Below are 22232 nucleotides of genomic sequence, written 5' to 3'. Positions count from 1 at the left end.
CTACTTAGCTCATCTACCGTCGAGCTCCCAAGTTCACTTATGGCCGAGTTAATTAGCTCGTCTACCACCGAGCTCCTTAGCTCACCTACCGATGTGCTACTAAGCTCATCTAGGGTCGAGCTACTAAGCTCATCCATAGTTGATTTCAATCATTGCGGACCTATGGCCCGAAATCTAATCGCCTTATCGTACGTAACGGCCGTAACGAATGTGTCATTTTACTCTATCTATAAAAAGATATTCATTCCTCTTTCTCAGGTATGCAATTCTGCTCCGAGAATGATCTATTTGAGCTCACGCCTATACTGATTTGAACGTCAGAGTGTTTACTTTCTTTTTGTATGTCCTACCTTGCATGAGCTGGCACCTCGTTAGCTCGACCAGTTGCTACGTGGTCGATCTCGACAGCTTGACAGAATTTTGCATCAACAATAATAATTTTGCACCACCCTCTTTGGTTCCTTATATGTTCCTCATGATTTCTTTTTTACAAATATTATCGCTCTTTAATATTATATATGACCGTATCAAAAATGGGAAGAATTTGAACGAGTCAAACTATATTCAAATTGGTAAGATTATTGTAACTTTAAAATTTTATTACAATATTATTGTAACTATCAAATATATAGTAATCAATACGAGCATAGTTCAACGGTAAATGATATTCACCGTTTGTTTTAAGTTTGGATGTCAGAATATGTACTAAAAAAAATATGAAACTTGTCCCATGAAAAGTAAACTCAGAGAAAATAAAATTGTAAACTTGCATTGTCTCAAGTTTTTTCTTTATTTATTATTATTTCTTTTTTATGTTTTATAAACCTCCAGAAAAATTGTAAAATCATCACTGTATCCAGATGAACTCATATATGTCTAACAAAAAATTAATCACTTTTTCTACTTAGTTTTATTTTTACAATATGTTACAAGTTTAAAACAAGACCGACAACACATTTTATCTAATTTAAAAACCTTGTTCCATGATAACCTGAACATAACTGGATTAAAAGGTTGAAGGTTGGAATCTTCAATTAAAAAAATAAAAATAAAAAATCCTGCTAGACCATTCAATTTTACTCTTTGATATTTATATTGCATTAAAATAACATATTTAAAGAAAATAATATTGATTTAATTGTTCCCTTCATGGAATCCAAGCCCAACAGCTCTTGAGGCCCAAGCCCAATTGTAATTGACACATAGTGTCCCCCTTAAGTCCAACTTAAGAGTCAACTTTATTTTTTAGACTAAATTTTAAGTTTAGCTCACCAACATTATGGCGGATTCAGGAGGGAAATTGATTGGACATATAAAACCTTTGGTTGGAAATTTAAAATGCGTCATTAATATGTTAAATGCTTTATTAAAATTATTAAACTAAGTGTATATATAAATAAAAGATATATCTTTATCACCATTTTAGAAATAGAGTATTAAAACATTAGGTTAGACATATCGCCATCACTTTTGATTTTAAAATAAGAGGAAAAGAGGATTCGATATTAAAAAAAAGGCATGAATATTCATTCATGAAGCATGCCTTGAGCCACCTTCCCTGCACATTAATTATCTAGATCCGCAGCATTGTATTTACCATGTTCCAGAAATGCTTGTTTACTAGGAGTATCAATTCAGTTCACACTTCCAAAAATTATTTTAAAATGATTTAATTTAATCGAAAACAACCCAGTTAAATTTAGTCAAGTTGTGTGCTGCTGCCCAACTTGATATGCCAGAAAGCAACATTTTGCTGAATATATACACATATATCTAACATTATTTTATACTTATTATAATTATAATGGAATCTTCTACTCTTAATTTTAACATATTTGAGTTTATGAAGTATAGAACTTGTTAAAGGTCTCACGTTGAAAAGATAAGAGACTTAACAATAATGGTTTATAATAGACATGAGCTACTCTTCTCTTTGTCAATTGATTTTGAAATAGAACCTCGTGAATATTGATGTGCTATAGGATCCATGAACCAAAAGAATCATGATCCTGAGGGATGAATATTAATATTAGTAAAGCTGAAAAAAAAATATGTTCTCCTTAAACTTCTGATTCCACCTCGCCTAACTTTTTTCTAGTACTCACGAAGAAAAGTAGAAATGCGTTAATAAATTGGAATGGTGTAGAAACGTATATCTTCTATCCACAATCTTAATCTTTTTTTTTTATTGAACAAATTTAGAGAAAATTCTTCTTGAACAACCATTAAATGGGAATTCTCCAAAGCTAAATATGCAGAGAGATGAAGTTAATGGTGATTAAGAATAGTGTTTGAGCTCGAAATCGCTGAACTCGGATGGTACAGGATGAGCTATGACTCACAGTTCAACACCTTTCCAGAACATTCGCGAGACCTGCAAAATAAAGTTAGCACTCCGATGAACAAGTTAGTTCTAGTCCGAGCTAACGTGCCGAGTCTATCTAGGATTGCATACCTTGCATTTAAGGTCATGGTTTCTATTTATAGAAACCGGGCCCGACAGGAACTCTGACACACCCTAAAAACACGGCGTGTTGTCGGGTTCGGAAGAGACCGCATTACGGACTTTGTCATTGGTCGGCTCGGTCTCTTAACTCATACTCTGACTGCCGACCTGAGTGTTTTGGATTCGATCCTTATATTTTACGTGCACGTTGATTTAACTCGCCTCTTCGAACCTGACACGTGGCAAGCCATAATTCGTATCCAACAAATAGTTAGAGTCTCATGTTTAGCAATTTTCTTTAAGTTGGGGGAGGGGATAATTGATTACATTAAAATTTTGAGATAAGATTATTGTTATAAGTAAATATAATTCAGGGTGGTTTTTAAATTTTTTTCTGAAAATTATATTAGGCTCTATCCATTTTGAGTAGAAGAATATTCCCAGAACATCCAAGCTTGTTGGTAGTGAGAGAATTAATCAACATTAGCTTACTCTATATCCCAATTATATATATTTATAATCTATAATATATTAAAATAAAAAATCTTTAAAAAATTGTTTTTAAACTAATATGGTCCTCTCTTAATTTCTAAATTACTAGGCATGTCACTATTAATTAATTATAACCAATTAATTATTTTCTCTATCTCTTTAATTAATTAATAATTTATTTCTAATTAAAAATACATTAATAATTTGTTAAAACTAACTTTGACGTGTTTATATTTTATTTTATAAAAAAATAAGACAAATGCTTAATTAATTTAGCCTTAAAGAGGTTGGATATAGAAAGTTGTGTTAACATTCTTAAAATATTTTATCTTTAATTATAATTACTTATATGACTTTTCCTGATTTTTGAGTTTCAAAGTTTTTATAACTTTTCTACTTTTTAAAATCATAAAATATAATTTTCTTCGAGCACCAATAAATTTGAATTACATTCGATGTCTATCAATTCATGTACACTTGATTTTCTTTTTATTATTATTATTATTATTATGAAAATATTCTTTGTTGTAATTATTATTTTTAAATAAACAGTGTGTTTGCAACAAAAATTTTGAGAAAGAAAAATTTGAATTTATTGAACTGGATTTGTATTTATGCATGAGTGTTACAATACCCTAATATATAATCCTATGATGTTTTTCTTGGAAGTAAACTTTGATTCAATAGCTAGTGAGCCTTTTCTTGGATCAAGGAGGTTGATACCTTAAGCTTGTTGAAAAACATGAAGTTTTCCGTTTTGAACTTGTTGAAAATCTTTTGAGATTTTCGACTTAACTTGACGAAGTTTTCGATTTGTAGCTTCATAAAATCTTCAGCTTGTAATTTGATAAAGTCTATTCGACTTGTGGTTTTATGAAGCTCTTTGACTTGCAGTCTAACGAAATTTTTCGACTTGTAGTTTGACGAAGTTCTTCAACTAGTAGCTTAATGAAGAGACAATCTAATTCTTGAAGTTTGGTAGTCTTTAATTTTTTGAGTCTTCAATTTTTCAAGTCTTCAACTCTTGGATGTTTTATTTAGCTCCGAGTGACTGTGAATGATTTTGAATGCTGGTAGTGAATCTTCTACTTGTCTCTGAATTCGGATCTCCCTTAAAATGAGTGGTGACCATGACGTCCTCTATCTATACACTCTAGTGGGTCTTGAGCCAACTCACTACATGGGCTGATCTCTAATGTTATCGGGAGGAAGACATGTGACATGTTTGATTCATCGATTTTAAAACTAATTTAAAAATACGTGTAAGTTTGTAATTGGTCTCTAATATAACTTTATTATTTATTTAAAATATTACGTGGCACCTGATATTCGTTCCGGTTAGCAATGTGTTGGACTTAAAACTAAAATTTAATAAATAAATTATCTCTTGCCATTACATCACCTAAAAAAATAAAAAAATAATAATTAATGAAATAATAATGTAAAAATATGGCGAATCACTTCGTCATTAGCAACGTATATGCGTATGTAATTGTTTCATTTTCTAATACAAATTGAAGGTTTAACTTCCATTAAAATACTTACATAATTGATTATTAAAAAAAAAAAACTCAGTCTAATTCTTTGAGTGTTTGGATATGAAAATTATTCGAGAAATTAGACATCAATGAACTCATTGGAATCTTATTTTTTTAATGTAACATGTTTCAAAATAATTATTTGTTAATTCATCCCTTTTTTCCTCTGTGAGATAGATATTGGAAACTTTTAACCTTCTTTTCAAAGTTTTTTCCTTAAAAAGTAAGATTTAGCACAAATTAATTACATTAAATTTTATTTTAACTAAAAATGTGCTGATTTTAGTTGGTTCACAAACTCGGCGTGGACCAAGCTCTTAGCCTCTCACACATCTCTTGGTCGTAGATATATATACATGAATCATTAATGTACCACGGTGGACATGAATTAAAGTCATATAAACTAGCTAGCTAAAACAAGTATTGAAGTGTATAAATGTGACCTAATTATTGCTAAAAAGAATAAAGATTGTTATTATATCAATTAAGGTCGATTTTATGTCAACTTGAGCAAAGTTCAACTAGTGAAGACATATATTCTCGACCAAAATGTCATGGTTCGAATCTCTATCCTCATGTGTTATTGTACTAAAAAATTAGGATATAATTTCCAAAGAAGTGAGGAGGTTGTCACTAAATTTATGGAAAAAACCAAAGGTAAAACTTCCCTCCGGATCTTCAGTAAAAAGCTCCTCCTGAATTGGTCCAATAACATATAGACAAGTAGACTACATAGAAATTATGAAAAATTAAAAAAAAAAACATTTGTCTATATATTACTGGACCACATAGAATTCAAGAAGAGTTTCCTCCAGGATGTTTTTCCCAGAACCAAAATGATTATTTTTTGACATTTTAAAGATTAAAATAGCCTCTTTTAAAAATTTAAGATTCAAACCAGATTTAAACTTTTTTTCCTTTTTTTCCTTTTCCATGGAGCTGGCCGTGAATGGTTAAATTGTCTCAATTTTATGGAAAATGTCAACTTAGAATATGCTCATAACAAATCATGAAAATTGAAGAAACTCAAAACAAATTAATTAAATTAATAAATATATATTTTTAACATTTTTAAATAAGTCATAAATATTTTTTATTAGTAATTAATATTTACAATAGTGATATTTTCTTCGATATTTTTTTAATAATATTTTATTGACATTTTAAGAGAATTATTCGGGTTATGAGAATATTGATCGATACATCCATAAACATTAGAGCATTTAGCAGCATCATCTTTTTGGAGACGATATGATTTGGCTGCTTTTTTTTTAGAACATGCTTTATTACTACTTTCTTCCACCTTTACCATTTCTAACATTATCACAATTCACAAACAATAATCTATTCTCATATCAATAAAAGGTACAAATTAGTTCCATTTTGTTTTAACCATGAATTGAATCTTACATAAGTGATAAATAACTTAAAAGATATGGGTTTGATAACTAAGTTACGAAAACGGGTAAAAAATGAAAAAGTTATCAAACAGGTTACAATCAAATGGAAAATCATTTTTTCTCGACTTACCGCTATTCTCCCTCGTGATATTTTAATAATAGATTCTATAGGAACTGGACAATACTAGATAGACTATTATAAACAGTATATTTTCATGGGAATATAAAATTTTCTGAAACTTTATTCTTATCTACTTGCTGAAGTGGATGGATTTATTAGCATTAAAAACCCTGTTTATAGATTCAAGCAATTATTTAAGCGGGGAGGGAGGTAAGTGAGGAGAATTGAGGTCAAATCTGTAGTCCCCATCAACATTTCTTAAACTTAGCTTTCTCATTTAACAAAAGAAAAATATAAAGGAGAGAACTTCACTGTGAAGTGGGAAGATTTAAGCAACAGAGAGGCAGAAGCAGAAGCAGAAAAACTGGGGAGGAGAAGGGAAGGTCCCTCCTTTATGAGCAGATTTGAAATTCAAAGGAAAAAGGGGTTTCGAAATATATGAAGAGGAAGAGAGAAGTGGATAAGGAATCTGAAATGATGTCTGCAACTTCAGAACTTTGTAAGTTGGCCAAGTTCAAAGCTGTTGATCAAGCTGCTTCCCACATCCCCACAAAGCCCTTTCTCTCACTCTGTAATTGGATCCTTCAATTTCTTGGTACCTGTTTCTTCTCTGTTTTTTTCTCTGTGGCTGTGTTGAGAACTGTTGAAAGGTAATGTTCCTGTTACATGAGATTGGTTTGGTCCTTTTTTGTTGCAGATAAGGTAGGACCAACAATGACTGTTCTGAGACAAGACATTCATCAGAATATTCAGGTATTATAAATAAACAACACTGAAATGGCATATCTCTCTCTCTTTTTCTCTTTTTCATTCTCATACTGATGATTTTCTGTGTCTATTCTACAAATGGTGGTATAAAATTTAGAGGTTGGAGAGCATGTATGAGTCTGATCCTTCAGTATATTCAAATGTGGTAGAAATTCTGAAGAAAGAGACAAATGAAGGAAATGCAAGGAAGCTCACTAGCTGTAGTAGAGCCTTTCTGTGGCTGACAAGGTAAAAATATGTTATATGTTCATTCATCCAATCCAACAGTTGTGATGTTGTTATATGTTATTTCTCCTTCCTTAACAACTGCTAACTGGTTGTGATTCAAGTTAACTGGTTCCTCAGCTTTTGTTGTGTTGTTTTCTGTTCTGGCTGTTTTTGTTGTTTTCTGTTCAATCATTCTCTGAAGAAGACAAGAAAATATCTATTTGCTTTGTATATCATCTCTCTCTCTCTCGGTGGAGTTGTTGAAATTAGCTTTGATTATATTCTTTTAATGAGTTGATTTATGGTTGGGATACACATAAAGCAACCTAAAGTTGTTTTTGTAATATGAATGAAAACAAGGAGGAAAACAAAGCTAAAGTTAATAAAGAGGCTAATTTGTATATTGTTTTGCGTCTGCCTTCTAGGAGGAGCTGAATAAATTTAATGGCCATTTTAACCTTTGTTTCACCTGTGAATAACAGATAAAAGAGAGTATATATAACACTGATAATGGAGTTTTACTGTGATATAGGACCCTGGATTTTACAGTGGCCTTATTACAGAAGTCAAAAGAAGAACCTAGGCTGAGCATGGAGCAAGCAGTAGAGGATGCTTACAACCTTACTTTAAAGCCATGGCATGGATGGATTTCATCTGCTGCTTTCAAAGTATTTCTACTTGTTCATCAAACTATTTAACTAACCAAATAACCACACAATCAGTTGCCCAATTTTCCAATCCACTTCTGTCAACAGAATTCCTATATCAGTTCCCAATATAATCAAACAAGGATTTAAGTCTTTCATCCAACCAAATAGTTTCAATGGGTTGTATTCATTTGACTCTCTTTGATCTGATAATCATGATACATCTGTATAAACAAAAAGTAGTATGGTTCTTGCAGATAGCTCTGAAACTCGTGCCGGATACTGAAACCTTTGCCAATCTCCTAATGGCCAAAGATGAAAAAAACGACACCCTTGTGGAGGAAATAGACTCCTTCATTTTGATGCTCTCGCCTTTTCTTGAAGATATTCATTCAATTCTGGTAAAACTCTAGTATTACTTTCAGCACTATAGCCCATTCAATCACAGATTACCTAATGGACATGTTCTTATTGTTTCAGAGACTGTACCGGTTAGATCGCTTAAAGTCTGCATAAAGAAAGATGAATGGACAAAAGAAGAACAGATCCTCCAGTTTTGAGTTCCCTTTGTTTCATTTGCATTTTCTTCTATACAGAAAACATGTAAATACACTGCCTAAAGATAGCTATCACAGGAAAGTTTCCCTCTTTTCCATCCAAACTTACTGCAGCTACTGTGTATGCATACATTTCTGATGTAAAAGGTTAGGCTTGTAATGTAACTAGTAGAATTTCTAAGCCTTGTGTCGAGTCTGCAATCTTTTACTGCATATAATATGGTGTGCTATGTTTAGTCAATATCAACAAAGCAAATATCTTTTATCTGAATGATACAGAAAGTTGTTATTGAACACTAGCCAAAAAGTGCTTTTTATCTTCAATCTGCAATCTCTGTTTCCAAGCAACATTGTATCACCAAAAAAAACAGTCTTATGTGCCCCATAAAGGCTTGCTTATGTTATGCTACCAAATTCTGCTTAATTTTCAAACAAGCAGATTCTCCCAAAAGTGCAGTCTGTAATCTTTGTTTCTGAGCAAAATTGTATGTCACAAAACTAACAAACCAGTGTATACAGAATTGAAAACAGACTGCCATCAAAGAAAAATTAGCAGGATATCTCAATATACATAGTTTCATATTCATATTCTATATCTGTTAATCACAGGAAGGATGTCAATTCAAACTTGATAACTAGGGTATCAACAGTCTTTAAAGTATTGATTAAATTTGTTTTATGAGAAGTTTTAATTACATAAAAAGGAGCTAGAAGTCTTATTAGGGTGTGTTTCGGAGTGTCATTGTCAAAATCACTTCCCCGTCTATTAATCATGTTTGACAAATTAGAAAATTGATATCAGAAAACTTAAAATCGCTTTAAATTGATTTTTAAGGTATGAGTTAGAGGGTGATTTTGAAAACTAATTATACTTAAATCTCTTTTTTCAAAATCACTAGTCCTACCATCACTCTCAATTAAACACACCCTTAATATTCCAGGTAACAGATTCCGTGCTTGCTCAACATCGATCACTCATGCTTCATCCTGGGTTCACATTTGTTTGTCAATTGTCATATTACCTCATTAAAAAAGCAGTAACAATTACCTTATACAGATTTGCTTATGTTGTTCTACCAAATTCTGCTCGACATGCGTGGCCTGCGGAAAGTTTCAACAATTCAATATATCAGGAAAAAGCAGATATGAGTTAAAAGTTGCTAACCAAACCAAGGGCAACTGGGATAAATTATGAAAGGAATTAAAATATTAAGAGATGAAGTTGGATCGTAACCTTTAAAATTCCATAGAAGATTCAGTTTTCATCCAGTTGAGCGATGAAAACATGAACTCTGGAGAGGTAGCTTTTCTTCGCTCTTTTATTTCTTTCTTCTCTTTAGATTTATATTATTTAAGTACTTTAAATTACTTAATATATTTAAGCTAAATTTATTAAATACAAAACTACATTAAAATTAATTAGAAGTCAAATTTCAATAATAAAATATTATAATACATAAATTCATTTTTTTTAATTGATACTCACATTTTTTGTTTTTGCAAAGGAACATAAAAAAATTATCTACTAGAATAAATTAATAATAATATCAATTTACTGATTGAAATATTTACTTAATTTATTTTGATTGAGTGTCTCAAAAAAAATCATTTTGATTGATAAAATAAATTAAATTAATGAAGTTAAATATATATTAATACTATTAATTAATTAGATGAAATAAATATAATTAATTTATTGATTGATTGAAAAATATATTTAGTACATTTTTATTGATAAAATGTATTTAAATTTACGTTCTTAAAAAATTTTAATGCATCTCGGAGCGGAGATTCAAATTCATAATAATCTTTGGATGTATATGTTAATGATAAAATCATAATAATCTTTGGATGTATATGTTGAATGATAAAATTTGGTCAATGATTAAATGCCACGTCATCAATCTAAAATTATATTTAAGATCGATCCTAAATTTACATGTATCCTAAATTAATTTTAAAATTGATGAATCAAATTATATCATGTGTCACCCTTAAGATCGTCTCATAAAATCAACTAATTGGATTAAATCCATAAAGAGATTGAACCATACACATAAAAAGATTGGGCCAAAACCTCTGACTCATTAAGCTCATGACCCATAAGACCCATTAAAATTCTATAAATAGAGAGGTTGTCTCTCATTTGTGAAATTCGGGAATATCTAGAAGTATTGGAGATTCAGAGAATTCGGAGTCATTTCCAATCATGGGAAACATCCAGAACCAACAAGACTCTTCAGACTCCATCAAAAAATCGGCCGCCAGAAACTAAAGATTCTTAATTGAAAACTTTAAAGATTATTCAATACGCCGATTGTAGCACTACATAGATTTGATACAAATCAAGTTCATTAATTCGAGGTTTTTCTTTGTTGAATTTCTGGTCCGAACAATACATGTTTTTAATTCTATGTTTAGCTTAGTAAATTAAATTAATTAATGCAATTGAATATTTACTGAAAATATTAATTCATTAATAATATATTTAATTAATTAATTTTTATTGGTTAAGTTAATTTAATATAAGAATTAATTTTTCAATAACTATAATTAATTGTTCAATTAAAATTATTTATTGATTATATAATCGATTAATTTATACTTATTTCTTTGCATTAATTTTGGTTAATTCATTCATGAATGTATCGTAATTAAATAACATTTTTTAGACCAATTCTATTAAAAAAAATTGCATACTAACATTTATTCTCACAATAACATTCTCATGAATAACCAAGTAAAATTATTTTTTATTTTCAAACATCTTATTTTCGATAATTGTTACCTGCAATAGCAACTCAATCTTAAAAAAAAATAATAAAAATAAAAAATAAAAAACTCAATTTGCAAATATAATAGCCTACATTTACCCTTTTTGGTTCTTCAATACTGATGTTAGAAGATTTGGTTATCTCTGTAGAATTAAATTAATCATATCCCATATGAGTTTCAATAGATTTATGCAAGTATTTATGTTATGAATGAAAATCAAATTTGTTCGGCCAAATGTTATGAAGCCGTAATTACATATTTTACGCACAGCTCCATTTCCTAACTCTCCATTAGGTATGCTTATCATAGCTTTCAATTATAGCTTAAAACCTCAGGAGTCAGGAGAATGAATCACTCTTACCACCAAAAGATTAAATATAGAATCTAATCTCTCATTATCAACTTAAAATTTAAAATTTTGAATTTAGTAGGGATTTAATATGATATCAAATATTATTCCCTTCTCGTGTTGAATTCTAAGACCACAAGTGTGAGGACTGTGATTTAAGAGGTTGAACAAAAAGCTAAGTATATCCTAATTAATCCACTTAACCTTTTGAGTTTAGCAGTGATTTGATACCTACGTCGAAAAGGATAAGACGTGTACAAGGAACAATCTCGGATGTTCAAGATGAAGAAGAAGCAATCAGTTCTGTACTAGAAAGTTCATAAATAAAGATCGATCAGGAGACTGTATTAATGATCTAAATACACCATGGCCTAGATTTTTTCCCTCTTCTACCATCATGCAGAAAACCCATAACAGACCCTTGAAAATGATTTGGATTTTCCAAGTTTTCAACCAATTATTTGGATGATTTAGATGGCCTGGTGATTTGACTTAAGGTTGTTTCTATGTGCAGGCCCCATTAAGTTACCTAAACTTATGAAAATGCAACACCTCAATCAAACAAGACAACGTGCTCAAGCAATTAGATTTGAAGTTTAATCCAATTAAAAAAAAAATGTTACTTTTGTAGTTGAATGGAAGATTAATGATATTAACTTATTCTCGGACCATAAAAAGTGTTTCCAACTCTAAGATTTTGACTTCTTTAGTCAATAAGTAAATGGTCTGTGTGGTGAACAGAACGATTCATCAAGTCATTTCTCGTCTCTTGAAATACTTGTAGAGTGTTATTGTACTGGTTTATCTCCATGGTTAGTTTCTATTGATTTTTGGTACAAAATGGTGATCATAGTTTCAATACTTGAGTTGGAAAGGAAAAGAATAGCTTAAAGTTTTAACAAGAGAATCTGCAAAAAGAAAGAAAAAGATCAAGCTTTAACCCAAGAAACAGATGCTGTTCATACGTTTGCTTCATTATTTCATGATTAAACTTGTAATCTCAGCCAATACAATACTACAGGATTCATAACTTAAAATTCTATGCAGTGTTTGCCAACATAAACATAGTTCAACGGTAATTGGGATATACTCCTTTCTTTAAGATTAGAGGTTCAATTTTCCATATCCCTACGTTACTGTACTCAAGAGGAAGGAAAAAAAAAACTACCCTGTGTTTCTCAACACAGGGCAGCTCGAAGCCGCCTCTTCCGCCGAGCCATCCAAGCCAGGACCTCTCATGAGTTTTCCAAGCAATTCCCCTGCATCAAAAAAGAACTCCACCTTCACAATTTTACCTTCCTCATCCACCTGATTCATCAAAAAGATCTCAGTAATGAAAAGCAAAGAAAGGGGGCAAAATACAAACAAGAACTGATGTTGAATCCCACCTTAAAATTGGCTACTCCATAGAATTCAACTCTCTCCCCCGTGGGGGCATGGCCTTTGAAAGGCCCCTCCATGTAGCCCCAGTGCCTGAACTTGAACACAATGTCAGGGGGCCCTGCATAAACTTGGACAATCTCAAGAGCAAATCCTCGAGGGAACGTCGTCGTGAATGCGCGGTGAGACGATTCCGCCGTCTCATTTGCAGCATTGTAGTACCTGTATTCCTCAGGGAGGGAGGTCTGAAGGAAGGGATTGTAACCCCCAAGTTTTTTAACTTCTTCAATAGTTAAAGCCTCTCTTCCTGAGAAATGTTTGTTCATCATCAACATAATGAAATAACACATCAAGCATTCGGGATTTGGTTGCTTACCATTGAGACAGAAAGTAAACTTGCTTAAATCTATTGTTTTGAAGTCACTGCTTGAAACCTTATGGAACAATTCCATTTCAAAATTCTTCACTAGGCTCTGCACTCTCTCTTCAAGTGACCCAACAGCCCATACCTTCCAAAGTAAGATTTTTTAGTCAAAAATCTTAAAAGGGATTAACCCTTTTGCAATCTAAGTGCAAAAATAATAAATTTGCAACCAGAAATCAAAGAGAGACAGATAAATTACATTAGTCCTCTCTTCTTCAAAGAGCTTGTTGACAACAGCATAATTAGGAGGAACGCCAAATCTCCACTGGGTGTTTTTGATCTCTTCATCTTCATTCAAAAGAGAACGATACTTCTCCATAGTGAAATCTTTGTGTATTAAGAGGGAATCGAGATTTTGGGGGTGGAATTGCATTCTGGGTATGATGGAATTGGAGTCTTATATAGGAGGAAAAGAAAATGAAAGATGGGTATTGGTTTCCAATGGCGGTGTTCTTGAGATCATCACTGACATAATCGGTTGGCCACATTGCAACACTTTGAAGTTTGAACCTCCATTGTTAATTTTAGTTTTGTACTCACCAACCAACCAAAGATTATGATCAACTACCAACAGAGATTAGTGGATATTACGTTTCTATTTCTTTTTTTTTTAATGGATTTGTCTCGATTTCTCGAGAGTAATTGAAGTTGTTATGACTAAGAGAATGATGACAAATAATTAGATGTATGATACTCTTTCAAAGGATTCGAATTTACCATCCATTATCTGATTACTTAAACTAGGCTCGAACTGCTCTAAATACAGTTTGGAAATAATGTTTGGTTCGAAATTTAGAGGGTGGGGTTAAAAAGTTTAGATTTGTATGATGTATTTGGATTGTGCCCAAGAAAAAGTTAATAGAGATTAATAGTCTTATTTATTTAATTTTTTTATTTTGAGTGATTTCAAATGAATTTTGTTGTTAAAATGATTTGAAATCTTACCAGTTGTGTAAAAAGAAAATTCTAATCAAAATGGTCGAATTTTATAGAATTTCTTAGGATTTGGAAGTAAAATACTTTTGTTGTATTTTAATTTCTAATTAATAAATTTATATCAAAAATCTATTAAACTTTTTATTTTTTTCTCTTTTCCAACTAACGTCCAAACAAAGAAATTTAATTATATTCATTTCAAATAATTCTCGTCTCAAACAAGACAAAAAATTTTAAATCATTTTTCGGATTTCGAATCACATAATTTAAAATTACTTCGTGAACATTCTTGACTATACAAAATATGTGCTTTATAAATCTAAAATTCATGTAACTTAAAATTTGTATGGCACATGAAATCAACAAACGTATATCTTGAATAAAAAAATCTCATATACTAAATATTTCATCCTAATTCCCAGGCCATGCATATGAACCAAATACCATCCGAGTCTTTTTTTTTCCTTAAATTTAACCAAAGGGCTCTTTCTTCTTTGAACATATTGATTTGACCCCATAAACGGGACCGCCAAGGCCATTCCATTTCGACAAAAAACCCACTAAAGATTACCCTTTTAAACAACCTTGTTACTACAAAGGCTACGAACTTAGAAATGGAGAGCAAATTGAAGAAATGACCTTAAATTTTCCAAGACATCACCTTAAATTTCCTCCAAGACGATAAGAGGCTAAAAGATCTACTACTTTTAATTCCTGTTTCAAAAATAGATATCTGAGTCTTTTTTATTTCCCCTTAAATTTAACCAAAGGGCTTTTTATTATTATTATTATTAGTAAACCAAAGGGTTGTTAGGTACAAGGCACTTTCAAGGAATTAGATTAAATTATCCAACACTATTTTGAATGTAGATTTGTTTACTGGGAAAATTATGACTAACAGAATAGTTCAATATTAAAATGCATTTGACTTTTTCTAATTATATGGCTCTCTTCAATGCATCAATAATCATGTGACGAGTGTATTTGTTAATTTTTCTCCACTTCATGACAATTAATAATAATCACTCTCCCTTGTTTTCCATATTTATCAAAATATTCAATAAAGCATTGTTCTTTAAAGTTTAAACTAATCGTACGACCATATAACGAGTAAAAAAAACCGTAAAGTCACCAATACTCCATTGTTTTAAATATAAGATTCGTACCTACAACCTACTAATCATTTCAGTGTTGCCCAACTTTATATCAATTGCATTTATATAATCCAAAGACGACAGAAAAATAAATCAGAGAACGCGAGAGAGAGAGAGAAGATCGTATTTGTGGTAAGTTTCCTGTTCATAAGTCGATAAAAAATACAGTAAACGTAGAGTTACACATGAGGGACATTTGGCAGCCATTTACATCCCCTCCAAACAATTGTTCAGTGGAAAGAGTGGAGTTTTTTCATTCTTTTTAAGTGATGGCTCAAACCTCAAAGTCACCAGATCATTCCAACAGAAGATAAATCCAAAACCACTGTGGATTCCCCTTCTGTTTCCTTTGTTTGTACCTAATTGGCTAATTTCACGAGTTTTGGTTATGGGTTAGCTCTCTACATGGGGACCAGAACTTTATGCCAGTTAACGTCCCACCATTCACATTTCTAAGCTAAGTATATATCAGCATGGTTAATAATCATGCCAACATTTGAGTTTTCGTGATTTACATTCCTAATACACAGATGCCATGTTATCAGCCGGTTCTAATACGAGAAGCTGCGGCTTTAGATTGGGAATGCTGTCTCTTACCGTTGGATATTCCACTGTCACTTAAGCTGCCTTGAGTAAGATTTTCTTCGAGTTCAGGAAAATCTCTTGACCAGGAATTCAAAGGAACCAGATGACTGTCATCCTTGGCACTCTTCCGCCGCTCTTCGTGCCGTTTAACATTTTCAGAAATCCGATGGATTGTTTTGTTAAGTTTTGCAATCCCCCTCTCCACTGGTTCTACCACGTGTGTGACTGTATACCTCATGTCATCAACAATCTGATGGGGGAACGAATCACGGACTTGTCAGTTCTCAATACCCAGAAATAAATTAGAAGAGGATTGAAAGAATAAGGGGTCTTACAATTTCACCACTTCCAATAACAACATCTCGAACACTCTGGGGAAAATTCAAACGCTTCTCTCTCTCGTCATGGCGACCAAAGTTTTGACCCAAGCGTATTTTAGTTCTCCGTTCGCAGTCTCTAACTTCCTCTGGATCAGGTGGTGCTCCTAGCGATGCATAGTCAGTCAGCACAGCAACATTGCGAACACATCTTTCTCCACGTTTATAAGGTACTGCTGGGAAAGCATAAAGATGTGCAACAGCGGCAATTCCCATCTGAATGAGATGCAATAATTTTAATTTATAACCCTTGCGAGGATCCGCAAATGAAATTCAAACTTACAAAAGGATGGCAGAGAACAAAAAAAAAGTTTTCACAATATAATACAATGAGAGATTTGACACTCTTAACAATCAAACTCGTTTAATTTCAGACCACATGGGGAGTGTCAGCCATCTGGCCATAAGGAATAACAACCAAGAAAAAATTCCATGTCACAGTTGCAAAGAATAATTTGACCAAACTTGAAGTACTCATCCTGCCGTCCCTTGTAATTGCCTTGTAAAAGTCTTATTGTTTGATATCTTTCAAAAAGCTCCCCCATACATATAATGGTAATGATCCAGATGGTCAAAACATGGGGCTGTTATGCATATATTAAGCAGGCATTCAAACGTGTTTTTACAGAATTTGTCCTAAAAAACAGAGAGCTATTATTTTTTAAAAAAAAAGTTCTCAAACAACCCTTAAAAAGGTTACCATCTTCCCCTTGAAAACAGAGATGGTTCACACTTCTGCAATAGAACCAACTTACCGAAGCCACCTCAATCTACACAATTGTACCAACAGAAAATAACATCCAAACATCCCAATCAATTTTTAGCCAATGCCCATACAACACTTGGACATAAGTTTTAACTTTGATGACATCTCAACCATCCCAAGAACAGATTGCAAAGTTTGAACTAATCAATCATCTCAATGAAAAGAGATGCCTATAAGCACTTCTATCTCAATGGTGCAGACGTATCCAACTTTAAGGATGGCTTTCAGAAGTGCTATCTGGTGGTGGTTTATAGAAAAAAGCCAAAATGTTGTGGTCTAACGCTTCCAAAGCTATTATGTGGCTAAGTCTAATTCCTTTTATTATTTTTGTGACCTTGAATGGTTCGCGGCTAATTGGAGTGCTCAACACAAGCACTTTTGGAACTTGCCCATCAATTTAGATTGGTGAGCCGTAACCCCTCATTTTCTTGGAAAGAGAGGTCTTGTCCCTTTTATCCCTTGGGCTGTTTCGGCCTAGTTGGTGCCTTTTTGAATGAAAGGTTTGGCGTTTTGGCTTGTAAAAAAGTTCTAGGCACTACTGTAAGATAAATCATAAATGAATCAAAAGGTAAAGAAATGTAGTCTCAGCTTACCTCAATACATATTAGGTAATCTTGTATACGTGTCTTCAGCTCCAGAGCCAAGGACCCTTTAAAAGCTCCTATTGAGAAAAGAAAGGCAACGGCAACACCTTGCCACCAAGTGAGGAAAACGATTGACTTGAAAACAAGAAACTTTGCCAATGGTTTAATTGGTTCCAGTTTGTCCTTCGTGACGGAATAGAATTGGAGAAGGCAATATAGGGCCCACGATTGACTAAAATTAAGTACAACCGCCAAGTAGGGATAACTGTAAGAATATAAGAAAGACAGGTCAAAATAAAATAACAAAGACCAGCAAAAGTATGTTAGAACTTAAAAGCTCTAACACCTAAACCCTGCAGAGAGGTTTGACTACTTTTGTCAATATTATAGACAACCAACGTCATAGGGTACCTGTGATGTTAAAAATTCTAAAAGATCCACACAAATAAATTTCGACACATACCCATATCTCCCGTCAAACTTTCCTTCTCCATAAACCCCGAAACTTTCCAAAATCATAGCTAGGAGCGCACATATCATCTTCAATATCATCTGAGACGTTAAGCAAGAACCAAAATCATGAAATGAATTTGACAAAATAATACTTACTTCAAAAGAAAGAAAGAGCAAAAAGATGATCACATACATATTGAACAATACCAATTTTCACCGCATGATAGAAGTCAGAGCCAAGATACCAATCCCTTATGAAGCAATTTAAGGGAAAAGGATGTTCTACAACCCCATATGCATATTTTTCCTTCAAAAGAGGTGTGCTAGAGTCAACAACAGTCTCACTTTCCATGAATTCAACTGTTCGTTTCTCACCACCTTTCAACCATATAAAAATTGTTAAATTTTCACCATAATTTGAGGGCATTAAACGAAGCTTGTAAGATGAATTAATCACTCATCAAAACATTTTAGCATCTCATAAAACATGCATACAACTAACACATGCAACAAAGAAGAGGGTGCTCAGCAGAATCCCCCCCCCCCAGGAGGTGGGTGAGAACGTCAACTTCCAATTGAGGAATATCACGGACTGCTATTTCTGCTGATTTACAAACTTGGACATATAACAAGCAGGGAAAGAGAGAAGGAAATATTAACATTTTTATCTTCATTAAATTATAATCATCCTTTTTATTCTGAGAGGAAGATGGAGTTGACTTCAAAGCAATATAATTAACAGAGGAAAAGTCATAGCTACAAAAATGTTTGGACAACCTGCACCAAGACAACAAAAAAACCAATATACTCCTACAAACATCACTGCAATAATACTAATAACGTACCCAAGCAAGCAATCAGGTATCTTTCAAAGCAATATAATGCAAAAGCCTCATAGCAGTCCCGTATCACTTCACAGTTGAAGGCGCCATCTGAATTTAACAACGACAGGAACTGAAGCCAAAAAATTAAATAAATAAATAAATTAGCGGCACAAAATGTAGAAATACGCCAAATACAAATTAAATGCATTCAGAAACTTTTCTCATATCCACATAAGACAGAACCTCTTTTTAAAAATAATAAGAAACGAACTTCGTCAGATAAATGAAATTACAAAAGAAAAACACACTGAATTGGCACAAAGAGAGCTCTAATGAAATTCAACCACAAAATCATCTTGTCTCTTCCAAAAGAATGCCATGAAAGATATCCATAGGGAGTCTGTTCGTGTTTTAAGGGAAGACTGGAAACTAAGTCCCAAAACTGTGTAGTAAACTGGCAAGAACGATGACGTTGAGATTCAAAATCCTTTTTGCACATGAAGCAACTGCTGTGGGAGACCAATTAGAATGCCTTCCTTGGATTTTGTCTTGTGTTTAACATCTTTAAGTCTGGGTTAGATTATTAAAGATTGGGTGGTGGGTTGGTTCGGTTGGTGTCTTTGTAAGAGTTGTTTAATTTTCAGTTTTGCTCATTGTTGTGTTTAATATCTTAAGCTCTAAGTTAGATTATTAAAGTTTGGGTTTTTGTTAGGTTGGCTTTTTTTTTTTTGGGTAAGAGTTGCTTAATTTTCAGTTGCCCATTGGGTTCTTTAAAGTATACTCCAGGACAAAATGACATTTATCTTCAAATTTGAACCTGAAAAAATATATCTCTTGGGACACACAAGAATGGGTCACTTAATAACGCCACCACAAGGAAAGCATGTTACTTAAAATAAACAAACCTGCAGAATTTTTTAAGCCCTATTTTAACTAGGAATGGGACTTTGTCAAAAAAAAAAAAAAAACTAGGAATGGGACGCTATGTGTTCAAGACACCATAAATAAAGATTCCCAACCATATACGAGCAACTAAAATAAAATAAAAAAGAATGAATAATGAAAAGAATAGGGAAAGTAGTATTTCTCTCACCGATTCTAGAGAGTAAACAGGAACCATCAATATAATACCAATCAGAAACTTCTGTTCCTGAAATAAGGGAAGATACCCTGTCAATCTACATGGTGTCAATAGAAATAAAGAAGTGTGGTAGTATAATCTCCCAAAATAAGCAAAAGTGGGAAAATGCACAAGTTGACATACAGCCCACACTAAGAAATCAACAGAGTAAAACTCCAACTACTAACTAGCTTCACTCTACACACTTGATATTTTGTTAGACATCTATGTAACCACAGTTAACATTTTTCGTGTGAGAGTAATCATAGATAATCATCTAAACTAATACCAGATACATAATTAGACATCAAAACAAAATCCACCAAGGCTAACACGATGCTTTAACAATAAGTATGATTGGACATAGGCATCTCTTCCCATCCAAGCAGCAAAGTAGAAGAGTTCAAATAAGTAACAAAAGCTTCAAGAAAGATAATATAACTAGTCCTTTGAGTTCCAATCAAGTGAAGGAATGCAACAAACCTCTGGTTGATTATAATAAGCTAAATGCTCAATGATGAGATACACGGAAAGAACAACTGCGACAAGGACAAATACACCAGCACTGAGTATTGTCCAGCTGAAGTCAGATGTTGCTTCGGAACTCTGGTTTAGTAACCACATTTTCCCTGATCTACTGGAGGATTCAACCACATTGAGGAGAATAAACAGAGAGTAGAAGAACATCCTCCATCCCATCAAGCAAAACTCTTGAAAAAATCTGGTTAAATGGTAATATGCTCGATCAAAACCAACTAATAAATCAACCTTGCAATGTCTCATTCTTCTATAAAGCCCTTGCGGGGTAAAAAAAATACAGATTCGCGTGGAACAAATTATCTTGAGAGTTTAGCACGTCTATGAAAAAAAGATATTGAACTTCTAACTTCTAAGAATGAAGATACAGAAGTCTAAGGATTGAAGAACCCCACAAAACAATATACTCGAGACCTATTAAGTCAAAATGTTCTGAATAAACATCAGGAATGAGCAGCCATTGAGGCCTCATACTTAAGAGAACGAAAAAGACGCCTAGGATGAGAAGAGAAAAAAAAACAGTGGAGAGGAAACTAATATAAATTTGTTAGACTCACAGGCTACACTGACACATGTTTTGAAGTAATATCAACTCCCAAAATGCATATATTTAATCAGTATAGAGTTCTTCCGATCACTATTTCCCCTCCACTTCTAAACCAGTATGGTCCTCCTCACCTATAAGGAATGCAGTGGTTGGGCAGACTTAGAAGATTCCCGAGGAAAGTAAATTAATATGTTCAGTTCATAATATGATCAAGGTAATCGATCACTTAAGACAGTCGTTAGTGAACAGCAAATGCAATCGTCCCTCACAGATTAGCATGCATATGACATTTTTAGTAACAATCAGAAGTGATACAAACCTCTGTGAGAAAAAGCGCGTTTCGACATTGCATATGACCATCAAGTCAATAAAGAGATGAATTCCTCAACAAGATTACACGAAAGCTAGCAATCTTATACAGCATGAACTCCACAAGTTCAAACATGACAAAAGAAGAATCCAATTACTGCTAGTGCCAACTAATGGAACAATCCACCTCAGAGACAAAGATGCTTCAAGTTACACTTCACAAGAACTGAAACTTAAAGGATAATTGCCTGCCCGCGCACACAGGATAATCACATCCAAATTTCAAAAGTCTACACAGGTGTTAAACCCTAAAACTCCAATCACACAGCAAATAACAACCATAAACACCAAAACTAAATCGAATAGAGGAGAGAAATACAAGGAAACAAAGTACAACAAACATTATACAGAAAAAGAAGAAGATAAAGAGATAGATTATCCATTGGAACCTGCAGAGGAGATTTCAATCGGCGGAGGAAATATCAGCTGATGGTACCAGAGTACGACGAAGCGATAAGGAAATCGGAAATTGCTTCGGCAGTCGGAAACGTGTTCCACGAAGTAAAATGAAATGAAATGAACCGACTAAAGCGACGGAGTCGGTGAGAAATCGATGAGCACAGTAGCGTTTTCAGCCGTTGATTGACGGCTACCCCCGGGTCCCACAGGAGATGAGGAGGGCGCCGAGGGGCTGTCTGTCACCTGCGGTGAGGGTGGGAAAACGTTGCCTTGCCGTTCTTGTCAACCTTCGACTCCGAGGCTTAGAGTTTGACGGCCTCTTCGCTTTATTTGCAACGGCGTTACGAGGCAAGCCGCCAACGTGTGACGTGGCTGCATGGAATTATTTGTAATTCCACGTCATCATTGAGTAAGACAAAGTAGGATCGGAGTTGTCACCTACCTACGGACGTGGGGTCCAAAAGGAAATTATTTATA

At 33.2% G+C, this 22232-nt stretch overlaps 3 protein-coding genes and 1 long non-coding RNA gene across 6 annotated transcripts; 1 reads left to right on the top strand and 3 right to left on the bottom strand.

The window, feature by feature from the left end:
• Positions 1-6435: 6435 nt before the first annotated feature.
• On the top strand, positions 6436-8357 carry LOC111012011 (glycolipid transfer protein 3). Its single transcript, XM_022286030.2, has 6 exons — positions 6436-6592; positions 6695-6750; positions 6863-6993; positions 7505-7640; positions 7877-8020; positions 8100-8357. Exons 1-6 carry the CDS (start codon positions 6436-6438, stop codon positions 8133-8135), a joined length of 660 nt encoding a protein of 219 aa, XP_022141722.1. The 3' UTR covers positions 8136-8357.
• Positions 7400-9525, bottom strand: LOC111012012 (uncharacterized). The gene is made up of 2 exons (XR_015790530.1): positions 9411-9525; positions 7400-9277 (listed from the first exon to the last, which is right to left on the bottom strand). It is a non-coding gene; the product is annotated as an uncharacterized LOC111012012 (long non-coding RNA).
• A 2710-nt stretch (positions 9526-12235) lies between these two features.
• On the bottom strand, positions 12236-13492 carry LOC148212049 (pathogen-related protein-like). The gene is made up of 4 exons (XM_088123126.1): positions 13304-13492; positions 13057-13189; positions 12689-12987; positions 12236-12608 (listed from the first exon to the last, which is right to left on the bottom strand). The coding sequence occupies exons 1-4, from the start codon at positions 13475-13477 to the stop codon at positions 12465-12467; spliced, it is 750 nt and encodes a 249-aa protein (XP_087979252.1). The 5' UTR covers positions 13478-13492; the 3' UTR covers positions 12236-12464.
• Positions 13493-15302: 1810 nt separating this feature from the next.
• Positions 15303-22039, bottom strand: LOC111011856 (organic solute transporter ostalpha protein (DUF300)). 3 transcript variants are annotated; one of them, XM_088123292.1, is made up of 10 exons: positions 21746-22039; positions 20998-21118; positions 20387-20624; positions 19877-19933; positions 18805-18913; positions 18153-18337; positions 17970-18058; positions 17516-17771; positions 16115-16372; positions 15303-16029 (listed from the first exon to the last, which is right to left on the bottom strand). In XM_088123292.1, exons 2-10 carry the CDS (start codon positions 21012-21014, stop codon positions 15736-15738), a joined length of 1503 nt encoding a protein of 500 aa, XP_087979418.1. In that variant the 5' UTR covers positions 21015-21118; positions 21746-22039; the 3' UTR covers positions 15303-15735. The 3 variants fall into 3 exon arrangements, with proteins under 3 accessions (XP_087979418.1, XP_022141472.1, XP_087979417.1); XM_022285780.2 differs by lacking the exon at positions 20998-21118 and having other exon boundaries at positions 21746-22038; XM_088123291.1 differs by lacking the exons at positions 20998-21118; positions 21746-22039 and adding an exon at positions 21307-21724.
• Between the last annotated feature and the right edge of the window lie 193 nt (positions 22040-22232).

Source organism: Momordica charantia, assembly GCF_013281855.1.
Source record: "Momordica charantia cultivar OHB3-1 chromosome 4 unlocalized genomic scaffold, Mcharantia_2.0 BLBB01000004.1, whole genome shotgun sequence".
Lineage (NCBI taxonomy): Eukaryota > Viridiplantae > Streptophyta > Magnoliopsida > Cucurbitales > Cucurbitaceae > Momordica > Momordica charantia.
The sequence above is the reverse complement of the archived record's forward strand: the minus strand, read 5'-3'. Positions and strand labels throughout refer to the sequence as shown.

Excerpts from the sequence above, each read along its gene's own strand:
- LOC111012011 (XM_022286030.2), top strand. The coding sequence starts at position 6,436 with ATGAAGAGGAAGAGAGAAGTGGATAAGGAATCTGAAATGATGTCTGCA. Across the intron at positions 6,593-6,694 it reads TTGGATCCTTCAATTTCTTG|ATAAGGTAGGACCAACAATG; the intron begins GTACCTGTTTCT and ends TTTTTGTTGCAG. Across the intron at positions 8,021-8,099 it reads AAGATATTCATTCAATTCTG|AGACTGTACCGGTTAGATCG; the intron begins GTAAAACTCTAG and ends TTATTGTTTCAG.
- LOC148212049 (XM_088123126.1), bottom strand. The coding sequence starts at position 13,477 with ATGCAATTCCACCCCCAAAATCTCGATTCCCTCTTAATACACAAAGAT. Across the intron at positions 13,190-13,303 it reads TTGAAGAAGAGAGGACTAAT|GTATGGGCTGTTGGGTCACT; the intron begins GTAATTTATCTG and ends TTACTTTGGAAG. Across the intron at positions 12,988-13,056 it reads GTTTACTTTCTGTCTCAATG|GAAGAGAGGCTTTAACTATT; the intron begins GTAAGCAACCAA and ends AACATTTCTCAG.
- LOC111011856 (XM_088123291.1), bottom strand. The coding sequence starts at position 21,347 with ATGGTCATATGCAATGTCGAAACGCGCTTTTTCTCACAGAG. Across the intron at positions 20,625-21,306 it reads ACGCGCTTTTTCTCACAGAG|ATTTTTTCAAGAGTTTTGCT; the intron begins GTTTGTATCACT and ends CCATTTAACCAG. Across the intron at positions 18,338-18,804 it reads ATACCTGATTGCTTGCTTGG|GTGGTGAGAAACGAACAGTT; the intron begins GTACGTTATTAG and ends TATGGTTGAAAG.